Raw genomic sequence first — 14618 nt, 5'->3', positions numbered from 1 at the left:
TATCACTCAGAGAGACACCAGCCCATTGTGCGCTAGTGATTCAATATTGTCTCTGCGTTTGCAGGGTCAGAGGCCTACAAAGCCTTCCTGTCGCCGGGGAGAGCCGGTTACCATGGCAATGGTGGCAGAGCCCAGCAGTGGCGGCTCCAGTTGGCAGAAACGGTGTGTGGCGCTGGAGTCCCAGCTCTACAGGTTCCGGCTGCAGGCGGGTAAGATCCGGGAACTGCTGGCCGAAAAGGTGAGTGGAACGGACGTGGGGATGAAGAGCAGGAGTAGGTCAATTGGCCTTCAACCCTGCTCCTCCCCCAATTAAGAAGGTCACGACTGATCTGCCAGTAACCTTAACTCCACATTTTTTGATTTATCAGTAAATGGATCTGCCTCTCACTTAAAAATATTCAAAGCTTTCTGTTGACCCTCAGCAATGCACCATAGAAAGCATCCAATCCGGATGCACCATGGCTGGGTATGGCAACTACTCTGCCCAAAACTGCAAGAAACCGCAGAGAGTTGTGGACACAGTCCAGCATCTCCAGGAGCCCGCCTTCCCTCCGTAACGCCAGGCACGAGATTCTGCAGATACTGCAAATCCAGAACAACAAACACAAAATGCTGGACAACCTCAGCAGGTCAGGCAGCATCTAAACAGTCCACATTCCGGTCCTTTCATAGACTTTGTCTACACTTGGCTGCCTCGGAAAAGCAGCCAGTGTAATCAGACATTCTCTCTTCTTCCCCCTCTTGTTGGACGGAAGATCAAACCCTAGGAGCACATTGTGTTTATCTTTTCTCCCTTGTGCGACCATGACATGGTGAAATGCTCTTTAGGGACGGCATGCACAACAGTTTTGTACACGTGACGATAATAAACCAAGTGCCAGTTCTTCCACCATCCTCTCAGGAAGGTTCAAAAGGCTCACGTCCGCCATCTTCCCTGATCCGCCAGTCCAAAGCAGTGCGGAACCACTTCTTTCCAGCAGTGAGTCTGTGCTACTTTATTATCCAGCAGTACAGATCATAAACGATGGTCTGTCAGCCTGGGTTTTACCGAGGAGAATTAGGTTTGAAATTTGGGTGGGTGCTGTGGAAATGTAGAATCCCTGGGGGCAATTTAAAGCTGAGCTATTCAGGGAGGGCATTGGGAAGCAGTGTCTTCTACAGGTAGCAAGTTTGAAACCCCCCCCCCCCCCCGCCAAGAGGCAACTCTGATGCTGAGAGGTTTTGAGGCTGAAATTGATAGACTCATGTCGGGCAAATGTGCCCAGGTTAATGGGGTTATGGTGCAGAGCAGCCATTGTCTAATCTCTGAATAGCCGACTCGTACTTCCAATATTCCTCTGGTAAAGTTGGGGCAAACGTGCTGAACAAGTTGGATCCTCTTGGTTCCACGTGAACGGTCGACGGGAGGGAACTGGCACAGGAATTGGGGTGGTGCAGTAGTGTACCAATTGGTGGAATAAATTTCAGCGCCAGTGATCAGTGGTCAATTCTCACTGCTCGCTGTCTGTAAGAAGTCTGTGCGTTCTCCCCATCTGCAGGAGACAGGGAGAACGTGTAAACTCCTTACAGACAGCGCCCAGCTGAAGCGTGGGAGGTACAGGCATGACTGGGACTGATCCAGGAGAGAGTCACTGTACCTCCACCCTGAGGTGATGGAGGGGGGTGTGGAGAGGGTCACTGTACCTCCACCCTGAGGTGGTGGAGGGGGGTGTGGAGAGGGTCACTGTACCTCCACCCTGAGGTGATGGAGGGAGTGTGGAGAGGGTCACTGTACCTCCACCCTGAGGTGATGGAGGGGATGTGGAGAGAGTCACTGTACCTCCACCCTGAGGTGGTGGAGGGGGGTGTGGAGAGGGTCACTGTACCTCCACCCTGAGGTGATGGAGGGGGGTGTGGAGAGGGTCACTGTACCTCCACCCTGAGGTGATGGAGGGGGGTGTGGAGAGGGTTACTGTGCCTCCACCCTGAGGTGGTGGGGGAGGGGGGTGTGGAGAGGCTCACTGTACCTCCACCCTGAGGTGGGGGAGGGGGGTGTGGAGAAGGTCACTGTACCTCCACCCTGAGGTGATGGAGGGGATGTGGAGAGGCTCACTGTACCTCCACCCTGAGGTGATGGAGGGGGGTGTGGAGAGGGTCACTGTGCCTCCACCCTGAGGTGGTGGAGGGGATGTGGAGAGGCTCACTGTACCTTCACCCTGAGGTGGTGGAGGGGGGTGTGGAGAGGGTCACTGTACCTCCACCCTGAGGTGGTGGGGGAGGGGGGTGTGGAGAGGCTCACTGTACCTCCACCCTGAGGTGGTGGAGGGGATGTGGAGAGGCTCACTGTACCTCCACCCTGAGGTGATGGAGGGGGGTGTGGAGAGGGTCACTGTACCTCCACCCTGAGGTGGTGGGGGAGGGGGGTGTGGAGAGGCTCACTGTACCTCCACCCTGAGGTGGTGGAGGGGATGTGGAGAGGCTCACTGTACCTCCACCCTGAGGTGATGGAGGGGGGTGTGGAGAGGGTCACTGTACCTCCACCCTGAGGTGATGGAGGGGGATGTGGAGAGAGTCACTGTACCTCCACCCTGAGGTGGGGGAGGGGGGTGTGGAGAGGGTCACTGTACCTCCACCCTGAGGTGATGGAGGGGGGTGTGGAGAGGGTCACTGTGCCTCCACCCTGAGGTGGGGGAGGGGGGTGTGGAGAGGGTCACTGTACCTCCACCCTGAGGTGATGGAGGGGGGTGTGGAGAGGGTTACTGTGCCTCCACCCTGAGGTGATGGAGGGGGGTGTGGAGAGGGTCACTGTGCCTCCACCCTGAGGTGATGGAGGGGGGTGTAGAGAGGCTCACTGTACCTCCACCCTGAGGTGATGGAGGGGGGTGTGGAGAGGGTCACTGTACCTCCACCCTGAGGTGATGGAGAGGGGTGTGGAGAGGCTCACTGTACCTCCACCCTGAGGTGATGGAGGGGGGTGTGGAGAGGGTTACTGTGCCTCCACCCTGAGGTGATGGAGGGGATGTGGAGAGGCTCACTGTACCTCCACCCTGAGGTGATGGAGGGGGGTGTGGAGAGGGTTACTGTGCCTCCACCCTGAGGTGGGGGAGGGGGGTGTGGAGAGGGTCACTGTACCTTCACCCTGAGGTGGTGGAGGGGGGTGTGGAGAGAATCACTGTACCTCCACCCTGAGGTGGGGGAGGGGGGTGTGGAGAGGGTCACTGTACCTTCACCCTGAGGTGATGGAGGGGGTGTGGAGAGGGTCACTGTACCTCCACCCTGAGGTGATGGAGGGGGTGTGGAGAGGGTCACTGTACCTCCACCCTGAGGTGGTGTGGGGGGTGTGGAGAGTGTCACTGTACCTCCACCCTGAGGTGGTGGAGGGGAGGTGGAGAGGGTTACTGTACCTCCACCCTGAGGTGGTGTGGGGGGTGTGGAGAGTGTCACTGTACCTCCACCCTGAGGTGGTGGAGGGGAGGTGGAGAGGGTTACTGTACCTCCACCCTGAGGTGGTGGAGGGGGGTGTGGAGAGGGTCACTGTGCCTCCACCCTGAGGTGGTGGAGGGGATGTGGAGAGGCTCACTGTACCTTCACCCTGAGGTGGTGGAGGGGGGTGTGGAGAGGGTCACTGTACCTCCACCCTGAGGTGGTGGGGGAGGGGGGTGTGGAGAGGCTCACTGTACCTCCACCCTGAGGTGGTGGAGGGGATGTGGAGAGGCTCACTGTACCTCCACCCTGAGGTGATGGAGGGGGGTGTGGAGAGGGTCACTGTACCTCCACCCTGAGGTGGTGGGGGAGGGGGGTGTGGAGAGGCTCACTGTACCTCCACCCTGAGGTGGTGGAGGGGATGTGGAGAGGCTCACTGTACCTCCACCCTGAGGTGATGGAGGGGGGTGTGGAGAGGGTCACTGTACCTCCACCCTGAGGTGATGGAGGGGGATGTGGAGAGAGTCACTGTACCTCCACCCTGAGGTGGGGGAGGGGGGTGTGGAGAGGGTCACTGTACCTCCACCCTGAGGTGATGGAGGGGGGTGTGGAGAGGGTCACTGTGCCTCCACCCTGAGGTGGGGGAGGGGGGTGTGGAGAGGGTCACTGTACCTCCACCCTGAGGTGATGGAGGGGGGTGTGGAGAGGGTTACTGTGCCTCCACCCTGAGGTGATGGAGGGGGGTGTGGAGAGGGTCACTGTGCCTCCACCCTGAGGTGATGGAGGGGGGTGTAGAGAGGCTCACTGTACCTCCACCCTGAGGTGATGGAGGGGGGTGTGGAGAGGGTCACTGTACCTCCACCCTGAGGTGATGGAGAGGGGTGTGGAGAGGCTCACTGTACCTCCACCCTGAGGTGATGGAGGGGGGTGTGGAGAGGGTTACTGTGCCTCCACCCTGAGGTGATGGAGGGGATGTGGAGAGGCTCACTGTACCTCCACCCTGAGGTGATGGAGGGGGGTGTGGAGAGGGTTACTGTGCCTCCACCCTGAGGTGGGGGAGGGGGGTGTGGAGAGGGTCACTGTACCTTCACCCTGAGGTGGTGGAGGGGGGTGTGGAGAGAATCACTGTACCTCCACCCTGAGGTGGGGGAGGGGGGTGTGGAGAGGGTCACTGTACCTTCACCCTGAGGTGATGGAGGGGGTGTGGAGAGGGTCACTGTACCTCCACCCTGAGGTGATGGAGGGGGTGTGGAGAGGGTCACTGTACCTCCACCCTGAGGTGGTGTGGGGGGTGTGGAGAGTGTCACTGTACCTCCACCCTGAGGTGGTGGAGGGGAGGTGGAGAGGGTTACTGTACCTCCACCCTGAGGTGGTGTGGGGGGTGTGGAGAGTGTCACTGTACCTCCACCCTGAGGTGGTGGAGGGGAGGTGGAGAGGGTTACTGTACCTCCACCCTGAGGTGGTGGAGGGGGGTGTGGAGAGGGTCACTGTACCTCCACCCTGAGGTGGTGGGGTGGGGGGGGTGTGGAGAGGGTCACTGTACCTCCACCCTGAGGTGGTGGAGGGGGGTGTGGAGAGGGTCACTGTACCTCCACCCTGAGGTGATGGAGGGGATGTGGAGAGGGTCACTGTACCTCCACCCTGAGGTGGTGGAGGGGGGTGTGGAGAGGGTCACTGTACCTCCACCCTGAGGTGATGGAGGGGGTGTGGAGAGGGTCACTGTACCTCCACCCTGAGGTGGTGGAGGGGGGTGTGGAGAGAGTCACTGTACCTCCACCCTGAGGTGGTGGGGTGGGGGGGGGGTGTGGAGAGGGTCACTGTACCTCCACCCTGAGGTGGTGGGGTGGTGGAGGGGGTGTGGAGAGGGTCACTGTACCTCCACCCTGAGGTGGTGGAGGGGGTGTGGAGAGGGTCACTGTGCCTCCACCCTGAGGTGATGGAGGGGGGTGTGGAGAGGGTTACTGTGCCTCCACCCTGAGGTGATGGAGGGGGGTGTGGAGAGGGTCACTGTACCTCCACCCTGAGGTGGTGGGGTGGGGGGGGGTGTGGAGAGGGTCACTGTACCTCCACCCTGAGGTGGTGGAGGGGGGTGTGGAGAGGGTCACTGTGCCTCCACCCTGAGGTGGTGGGGTGGGGGGGGGGGTGTGGAGAGGGTCACTGTGCCTCCACCCTGAGGTGGTGGGGTGGTGGAGGGGGGTGTGGAGAGGGTCACTGTACCTCCACCCTGAGGTGGTGGAGGGGGTGTGGAGAGGGTCACTGTACCTCCACCCTGAGGTGGTGGGGTGGGGGGGGGGTGTGGAGAGGGTCACTGTACCTCCACCCTGAGGTGGTGGGGTGAGGGGGGGGGGTGTGGAGAGGGTCACTGTACCTCCACCCTGAGGTGGTGGAGGGGGGTATGGAGAGAGTCACTGTACCTCCACCCTGAGGTGGTGGGGTGAGGGGGGGGGTGTGGAGAGGGTCACTGTACCTCCACCCTGAGGTGGTGGAGGGTGGTGTTGGGTCTGTGTGCTCCAGTTTCTTCCCACATTCTAAATGCATGTGGGTCACGGTTGTTAAGTGTGACGACACTGCAAGCATGGATACACTTGTGGGCTGGCTCCGGGACGTACTTGGACTGTGTTGGCCGTTGACACTAACGATGCCTTTCACATGTACATTTTGATGCTTGGGTGTACATGTGACAAAGCTTATCTTTAATCATTTGAATCTAAAGAATTCAAAATGGAATGAAGATCTCAGTGAATGAGGTAGGGGCAAAAGTAATTGCCCTCCATGGGGTAGAAATGACTTCTCTCAGCAATGAAGAACAAAGTAGGGTTGATGGGCTTCGTAGGGTACAACAGGATCTGACCAAGCTATGTGGGACTGAGACAACTCCTGTGAATGAAATGGATCCTTGCAGGGTTCATTCATAAACTTGCTCGTTTGCTCTGAGATGCACAATGCAATTATTATGCAGGGATTAACAAATTTTTTTGTTTTGTTTTTTAAGCAAACTCTGATTTGTTAAAGGTTATGGCAGAAACCAGCTTGAATTCCTACTAAAATTCTAAGACCAGAGGACAGTCTCAGAATAGAGGGGCGTCCTTTCAGAATGGAGATGAGAAGGAATTTTTTAGCCAGAGAGTGGTGAATCTGGGGAATTCGTTACCACAGGCCGCTGTGGAGGCCAAGTCATGGGGTATATTTAAGGCAGAGGTCGATAGATTCTTGATTGGTCAGGGCATGAAGGGATACGGGGAGAAGGCAGGAGATTGGGGCTGAGAAGGAAAATGGATCGGCCATGGTGAAATAGTGTAGCAGACGTAATGGGCCAAATGGCCTAATTCTGCTCCTAAATCTTTTTTTTTATGAAATAGTTTTGCATGTGAATGCATTGTGGGCCAGAACAGAAAGGTCATAGTTTGTGTGGCCATAAAGGGTCAGCAGGACTGCAGTTCTCCTTGTCTGTAAGGCCACTGTGTTAACGTAGCTTTGGGTCTCTTCCAGTTCGGCTGGAAGTCTGGTTGACAGGCCATTTGTGTGGTTTCACGTTACATTTTAACTTCTTGTTAAGTCTGTATGTGTGTCGGAGGTCAGGGTGTGCTGGTTCTGTGTCTGTCGGGTAAGGTTTCATTCCAGCCCTCTGTCTCCTGTCATCTCTAATAGCAGTGTGTGAGTCATACAGTATCAGAGAGGTCATTGAATCGTGCCAGATCAGAGTTTGAGTCCCATTCCAGACTAAAAACATTCCCAGAAAGTCACAAGGTCAGATGTATTGTTTATCGTTGTTCTCGCTGCGAGGCTGAAACTGCGGGAGGACCTCACACAGTTTGAAACCCCAAAGACAATGAAGGCCTGGCTCTATATTTCTGAGTCAGGATGATGTGCACCTTGTGCACTCTGACCCCTCCCACCTGTTTCTGAGTGATGGAGATGGTGGGATTGGGGAGACGTGCCGCTGGTGGGACCACTGCCTCACAGCTTCCCTGACCCAGGTTTGATCCTGACCTCGTGCTGTCTGTGTGGAGTTTTCACATCCCCTCTGTGACAGCACTGGCTTCCTGGTGGATCTCCAGTTTCCTCCCACATTCTAAAGAGGGGCAAATCATGTTAATGGGGCATGGTAAATTACCTCTCTGAAGGTGAGTGTTAGAATCTGGCAGAATAAAATGGGAATGGTGTAAGAGGGTGTTTAATGGTCAGCATAGACTTGGTGGGGCAAATGGCCCATTTCCATGCTGTGAGATTTGGACTTGCAGTGCATTTTATTAATAGCGTTCTCTGTAGCCATCAGTGAGGTGAGGAGTGAAAATGCAATTGAGGCCAGTGCCTGAGGTAGAATTATGGGTTGTGCATTCTAGTGGGTCAGTGCAGTCTGGAGAAACACCTTCATGGAGGCTGCAGACACTGGCAGTACTCGGTGGGTCGAGCAGCATCTGTGGAGGCAAAAGTCAAGACCCTGTATCAGAATGGGACAGAGAGGAGAGGATAGATTGTCAGTACAGAGAGAAGGTTGAGATGGAGGCTGGCAGGTAATGGATAGAGCCACTAAGGGAGCCTACAGGTGGACGGGGAGGACATGATGTGAAGATGGAGCCAGGATGGAATGGAGGGAGAAGAGAATCGGGTGGAGGGGCAAGCATGCACATGGGAGGAGAGCACTGGGGATGTGGGATATCTGAAAGCGGAAGATCCTGAGTTCTCTATTCCAGGTGGAATATGAGATGTTGTTCTTCCTGTTTGCATGTGTCCTTCCATAGCAAAGGAGAAGGCTGAGGGCAGACAGGTCTGTGTGGATGTGGGGAAGGGAGTTAGAATAAAATACAACCTTGCGTGAATGTTTGGCCTGTTGAGTTTTTTCAAGTGTTCCGTGTTTTTATTTGGTGACACTGAATTAAATTCTGTCAACGTTCTTAGCTTGAGATGAGGCAGCCACCGGTCAGGAAAAGGACGCTCCTCCCTGGAGTACTGGCCCTCCGATTCATATCGGCTGACGAGCAAGGTGTCTGCTCATTTACGAGACTGGTTGTGGGATCATGTTGTGTGCACAATTCAATGAGGGCTCAATTGCACTGCGCTGGTGCGTTAATTGAAAGTCGAGCTAATCCAAAGAAGGTCCTGCTTGTGACAAGTTTCCAGGTATAAGTGAACGAGCAGATGCTTGGGGAACCCAGCAATTCGGGCAGCATCTACAGAGGGGTATAAACAGTCAATGTTTCAGGCTAAGACCCTTCATCAGACCTCGTTGCCTCAAGTCTCCAGCTTTGATCTCAGTCGAGAAAGAGTCCTGATGAAGGGTCTCAGCTTGAAAAGTCAACTGTTTATTCCCCTTCATAGATACTGCCTGATTTGCTGAGTTCCTCCAACAGTTTGTGTGTGTTACTCAAGACTTTCAGCATCTGCAGAATCTTTTGTGCCAGTGAATGAGCCCTCTCTGTTTTCAGAACCTCACCTTGCCACTTCAAGTGGTATCTGCACCAGGGAGAGATGTGATCACATTGTTCCCTGGGGGAAGAGGGGCAGATCTTGGACCTTGCAGTTCTGAGACCACCCATCCCTGGCAATCAGGATCTTAAGTATGCCAACACTAACCTGAGACGTGGAATATGTCATGTTCTGCTCTTACACTAAAACAACCCTCTCAATCTACCGCCTTCCCCGTTAAGCTCCACACCTGTACCATAATGTCCTTACAATCCAGCAATCTCCTGTAAACCAAATATTCATCTCAGCTTCCATTCCCAATTCTTCCCGTCGCCTGTCTTCCACAAATGTTTGCTCCTGATTCAGCTGCCAGGATATTTCCTCTTCCCAATCCCTCACCTCTGTATCCCAACTCCAAATGACTGGATGAATGATTCCAGTGCTGGTAAGCACCAGTTCAGTGTGCTCCTCCCTCTGCCCCACCCCTACCTCCTCCAATCTCCCACCACCCTGCCCTCGATTATCAGCCACAGGCTAGTTGGCCTCTGGTCAGGAAGGATGGGCAAGGCATTTGAGACCGAAGCTATTGTCATCCCACTCCCCAAGGGTGCATTGGTGATATACTTACTGCACCCCTTTCCCCTGCTCACATGCCCTCCTTCCCTTTGCAATTCAAGCCCAAGTTTGAAAGTCATTCAGCAGCTGTGAAGATCTCCAGATTGTGAGAGGCACCACTTATGTGAATCAGTTTTCCTTCCTTGTATGGTCTGAAATGTTTGCCCTTGGTCAGGATTGAACTGGTGGTGGTAGCTTCCTCCCACTGGGCCAGTCCAAACTCTTCTCAAGCAGGGTCCGAGGTCACTGCTCCATCCCTTTCTCTTCGTTTATAATCGCCCTCTCCTGATTGGTGGCAGCGGTCCCCATTCTATAATTAGAAAGAGCAGAGCATGCTCAAGGAGATGGTGGGGAGTCAGTGGTTTCACTGTGAGGATGCTGCACCTTCAGATCTTCTCTCCAGTTTAGGCAGGCTCACTGCCAATGTGGTGATGGATCATTTTTCTTCCTTTTGTTTCTCTGGAGAGAAGCCTGCTGTTCACTGAAGTGCAGGAGAACGGCATCGTATCTCCTGCCCTTCCCATCCACAGATTCTGCCAGACCCACAAAGTTTCATCAACATTGAGCATTGCTCTGTATTCCAGAACGTGCCGTCTCTTGTATCTGCAGGAAGTTGGACACTGGGTCAGGTACAGGTTCAATTGAGTGTGGGGGGTTAATCTCCCTCCTTTACATACTATTGAGGTCAGGTCAGGTGTACAGTAGAACTGATTCAAAGATAAAGTGTTTGGAGGACTTTGCTGTGTTCAGAGAATTTCTGTTTTAGAACATAGACTGCACTGTTATATTCGAGCTGTTGCAAGGGGCCTCCTCCTTGCCCCTTTCCTGGTCCTTCCCAAGTTACAAATCCCGAAATTGTACACGCGAACGTTTGGGAAACTGGTGAGATAGGCTTGCAGCTACTGAGGGGCTGCATAATTCTTCTGATGGGTAGGAAAGGAGCATTTCAGTGTGCCTTCTGCTCCCCTTCTTTCTCCCCCCCCCCCCCCCCCCCGCCACGCCATGCTGCAACAGTCGGGTCGGGTCCAACTAAGCATACTCATTTAACTGAGAAGGTGAAGCTGGTTGGATACCATCGTGAGCCCACTCCCTCTCCTGTCACTCAGCTGTTTCTGTGATCCTGACATTGACATGGATAGAAAACTGGTTGGCAGATAGAAAGCAAAGGGTAGTGGTGAATGGGTGTTTCTCGGAATGGCAGGTGGTGACTATTGGGGTGCCACAGGGCTCGGTATTGGGACCACAGCTGTTTACAATTTACGTCAACGATTTAGATGAAGGCATTGAGAATAACATCAGCAAGTTTGCTGATGATACTAAGCTGGGTGGCAGTGTGACATGTGATGAGGATGTTAGGAGAATTCAGGGTGACTTGGATAGGCTGGGTGAGTGGGCAGATACTTGGCAGATGACGTTTAATGTGAATAAGTGTGAGGTTATCCACTTTGGGAGTAAGAACAGGAAGGCAGATTATAATCTGAACGGTGTAGAGTTAGGTAAGGGAGAAATACAAAGAGATCTAGGAGTCCTTGTTCATCAGTCACTGAAGGTGAATGAGCAAGTGCAGCAGGCAGTGAAGAAGGCTAATGGAATGTTGGCCTTTATTACAAAGGGAATTGAGTACAAGAGCAAGGAAATCCTCTTGCATTTGTACAGAGCCCTGGTGAGACCACACCTGGAGTATTGTGTACAGTTTTGGTCTCCAGTGTTAAGGAAGGACATCCTGGCTGTAGAGGAAGTGCAGTGTAGATTCACAAGGTTAATTTCTGGGATGTCAGGACTGTCTTACGCAGAGAGGTTAGAGAGACTGGGCTTGTACACACTGGAATTAAGGAGATTGAGAGGGGATCTGATTGCAATATATAAGATTATTAAGGGATTGGACAATATAGAGGCAGGAAATATGTTCCAGATGCTGGGAGAGTCCAGTACCAGAGGGCATGGTTTGAGAATAAGGGGTAAGTCATTTAGGACAGAGTTAAGGAAAAACTTCTTCTCCCAGAGAGTTGTGGGGGTCTGGAATGCACTGCCTCGGAAGGTAGTGGAGGCCAATTCTCTGGATGCGTTCAAGAAGGAGCTAGATAGATCTCTTATGGATAGGGGAATCAAGGGATATGGGGACAAGGCAGGAACTGGGTATTGATAGTAGATGATCAGCCATGATCTCAAAATGGCGGTGCAGGCTTGAAGGGCCGAATGGTCTACTTCTGCACCTATTGTCTATTGTCCCTTCCCACGGTGCTAATGTTCATTTCCACCTTGTGAGCAGTTCTCAAGGACTGGTGACCACCTGTGTGTGCTTTCAGAGCTGAGTAGTTACAGCTCCAGGAGGCCCGAGTCTTGGGGCCAGAGTCTTGTGTCTGTTAAAGGTTGAGATGGGTTTCTAATCACTTGGGATTAAGGGTTATAGCGAAAGGGGATCTGAGGTACAATACTGTGTAAAAGTCTTATATACTTATAAAAGTATTTTTACACAGTACTGTCCTTGTCAACGTGGAGTGAAGTGAGAGTTTGTAAATCTGATGGGAGCAAAGGATGTTGGGAATGGTGAGGGTGGAGGGGTGCGGGACAGGTGGCAGAGAAGGAGTGCCATGGGTAGGGATAGGGAGAATGGCCTGGGTACAGACACATCCAGCCTTGAGACACCGGGCAAGGTCATTTGATTCCAAACAGCAAACACGAAGAAATCTGCAGATGCTGGAAATTCAAACAACACACACAAAATGCTGGTGGAACGCAGCAGGCCAGGCAGCATCTATAGGGAGAAGCACTGTCGACGTTTCGGGCCGAGACCCTTCGTCAGGACTCATGAAGGGTCTCGGCCCGAAACGTCGACAGCGCTTCTCCTATAGATGCTGCCTATCCTGCTGTGTTCCACCAGCATTTCGTGTGTGTTGTTGATTCCAAACAACTGGTTTATTGATCATTATAGACTGTCTGTCCGGTGCTTCCTGCTCCCTCCCCTCTCCCTTCCCCTTTTCCCAACCATGATTCCCCTCTCGCTGCCCCCTTCCCACTCTCATCCACAATAGAGATCCAGATCAGAATCGGGTTTCTCATCACTCACATATGTTATGAATATGTTTTTGAGACAGCAGTACAGTGCAATGCATAAAATTCCTACCGTACTGTGCAAAGATCTTGGGCACCCTAGCCTGAGACCTCTGCACAGTACTGTATGTACAGATGAATCGGAGATGATTCTACTGCATGATGGACAGGCCAATCTCAAGAGGTGGATAGACTCCTGCTGTACCTGCTTCCTATTGTGTCATAGTGCAGGCTGTAGGGCCGATCCTATTTCCACACCAAGATGACTGTAGATAGGTAATCGAATGGCTGGCATACGTCTCTATACTAATCCAATCGGCCAACACTTGCTCTATAGCCTTCTGCGCTGTGGCAGTATGAATATGCATGTCGAGATATTTAAATCTTGTCAGAGTCTCTGCCTCCACTATTTTCTCAGTGACACAGATTCAAACCAAACCACCATCTGGGTGAAAATCAAATCTTCCTGAGATTCCCCTCCAGACCTCTTATCCCTTGTCCTAAACGTACTCTCTAATTTTAGGTACTTCTGCTGTGGAAGGTTTCTTCCTATCTACCCTATCTCTGAACTTCAATTCTAAATACCTCCAGCTTCTCAGTAAACAAACCCCAGCCTCTCCGGTCTGTTCTCAAAACTGAAACATTCTTCATATCATGGTTTAGATCTGAGGGTTGAATTCCTATTGTTGAAAGCTCTCGCCAGCTGCCTCCACCTCTGGCTGACGTGGGCTCCCAATCCAAACCCTGGTTGTGAATTATGCCCCCGATCACTTTTATTTATTGAGATACAGCACAGAATGGGCCCTTTCAGTTCTTCAAGCCAGGCTGCCCAGCAATCCCCTGATTTAATGCTAGCCTAACCACAGCACAGTTTACACTGACCAATGAATCTTCCAGCTTCAGACTGTGGGAGGAAACTGGAGCACCTGGAGGAAACCCATGCAGTGGTGGGGAGAACATACAAACCCCTTACAGGCAGTGGCAAGAATTGAACCTGGGAAAGATATGAATTCTATCGAAAGAGTGCAGAGGAGATTTACAAGAATGTTGCCAGGATTGGAGGGCGTACCTTAGGCGAATAGGTTGAGTGAACTTGGCCTTTTCTCCTTAGTGCGATGGAGGATGTGAGGTGACCTGATAGAGGTGTACAAGATAATTTTCTTTTTAGCGTGTCACACCAGACAGTCAGCCATTCTTATCTGGCGCATGGTGTCAGCATTGGTCTCCTTTCAGATTAACCGGGTCACGGTATGAAAGTTCCTGACTCGACCCTTGTTTTTTTTTACGAGGCTGAGTGGCTAGCTCGACACTCAACCTGGCACGGATGGAAAGCGGATCGGGAGTGGCCCGACTTGGATTCGAACTTGGGAGCCTTCGTTCCAGAGTCCGGTGCTGAAGCCATTGTGCCACCAGCCGGTATAAGATGATGAGAGGCATTGATCGTGTGGATAGTCAGAGGCTTTTTCCCAGGGCTGGAATGGCTAGTATGAGAGGGCACAGTGTTAAGGTGCTCGGAAGTAGTAAGTTTTTCACACAGTGGTGGGTGTGTGGAATGCTCTGGTAGTGATGGTGGTCGAGGAGGATACAATAGGGTCTTTTAAGAGATGGGTACATGGAGCTTAGAAAATGGAGGGCAATGCGGTAGGGAAATTCCAGGCAGTTTCTAGAGTAGGTTAAGTGGTTGGCACAACATTGTGGGCTGTAGATGCCTGCGTTCCATGATCTACTCACCTGGACTGTAAAGCGTTCTGCTACCCTTGTACCTTGTGCTCCCTATGAATGGAAACGTGGCTTGCGTAGGAGGCCAGTCGTGTGGTGAATATGTCCTCCTCTCTCTGATCCTGACATCAGAACCCTCCATCTCACCCCTTCTATATCAGTCACCTCCTCGTCTCTGCCCTGTTTACCAATCCCCAGTGGATACAACCTCACCCGATCAACTCCTTCATTCCCTTCCCGTTTCCAGGCACTTAATTCCTCTTGAACCACCGCTGTAATGAGACAGGAGACATCCCAGTTTCCTCGTCTTTCCAAGACCCTTCATGCATGGCAATGTCTGAAAAGTTTGAAAATCTTGGATGAAGTTTAGAAACTGAAATTACACAGAACCGAATGGGGTAGATGATAATTTGTCCGAGTCAAGT

General features: G+C 52.8%; 1 protein-coding gene across 2 annotated transcripts in view; it reads left to right on the top strand.

Annotated features, from left to right (window-relative positions):
* Positions 1 to 14618, top strand: part of plekhh1 (pleckstrin homology domain containing, family H (with MyTH4 domain) member 1) — a 255781-nt gene that overhangs the window by 17490 nt on the left and 223673 nt on the right. Inside the window, exon 2 of one of the 2 annotated variants that reach the window (XM_073040329.1) lies at positions 65 to 238. The exons of the other annotated variant lie outside the window; for it this stretch is intronic. Within the exon in view, the coding sequence (XP_072896430.1) occupies positions 113 to 238 (126 nt within the window). The 5' untranslated portion in view covers positions 65 to 112. The remainder of the gene's footprint in view (positions 1 to 64; positions 239 to 14618) is intronic. 2 annotated transcript variants of the gene reach the window in all.

Source organism: Hemitrygon akajei, chromosome 3, assembly GCF_048418815.1.
Source record: "Hemitrygon akajei chromosome 3, sHemAka1.3, whole genome shotgun sequence".
Lineage (NCBI taxonomy): Eukaryota > Metazoa > Chordata > Chondrichthyes > Myliobatiformes > Dasyatidae > Hemitrygon > Hemitrygon akajei.
Note: the sequence above shows the minus strand (reverse complement) of the source record. Positions and strands in the feature narration are given on the sequence as shown.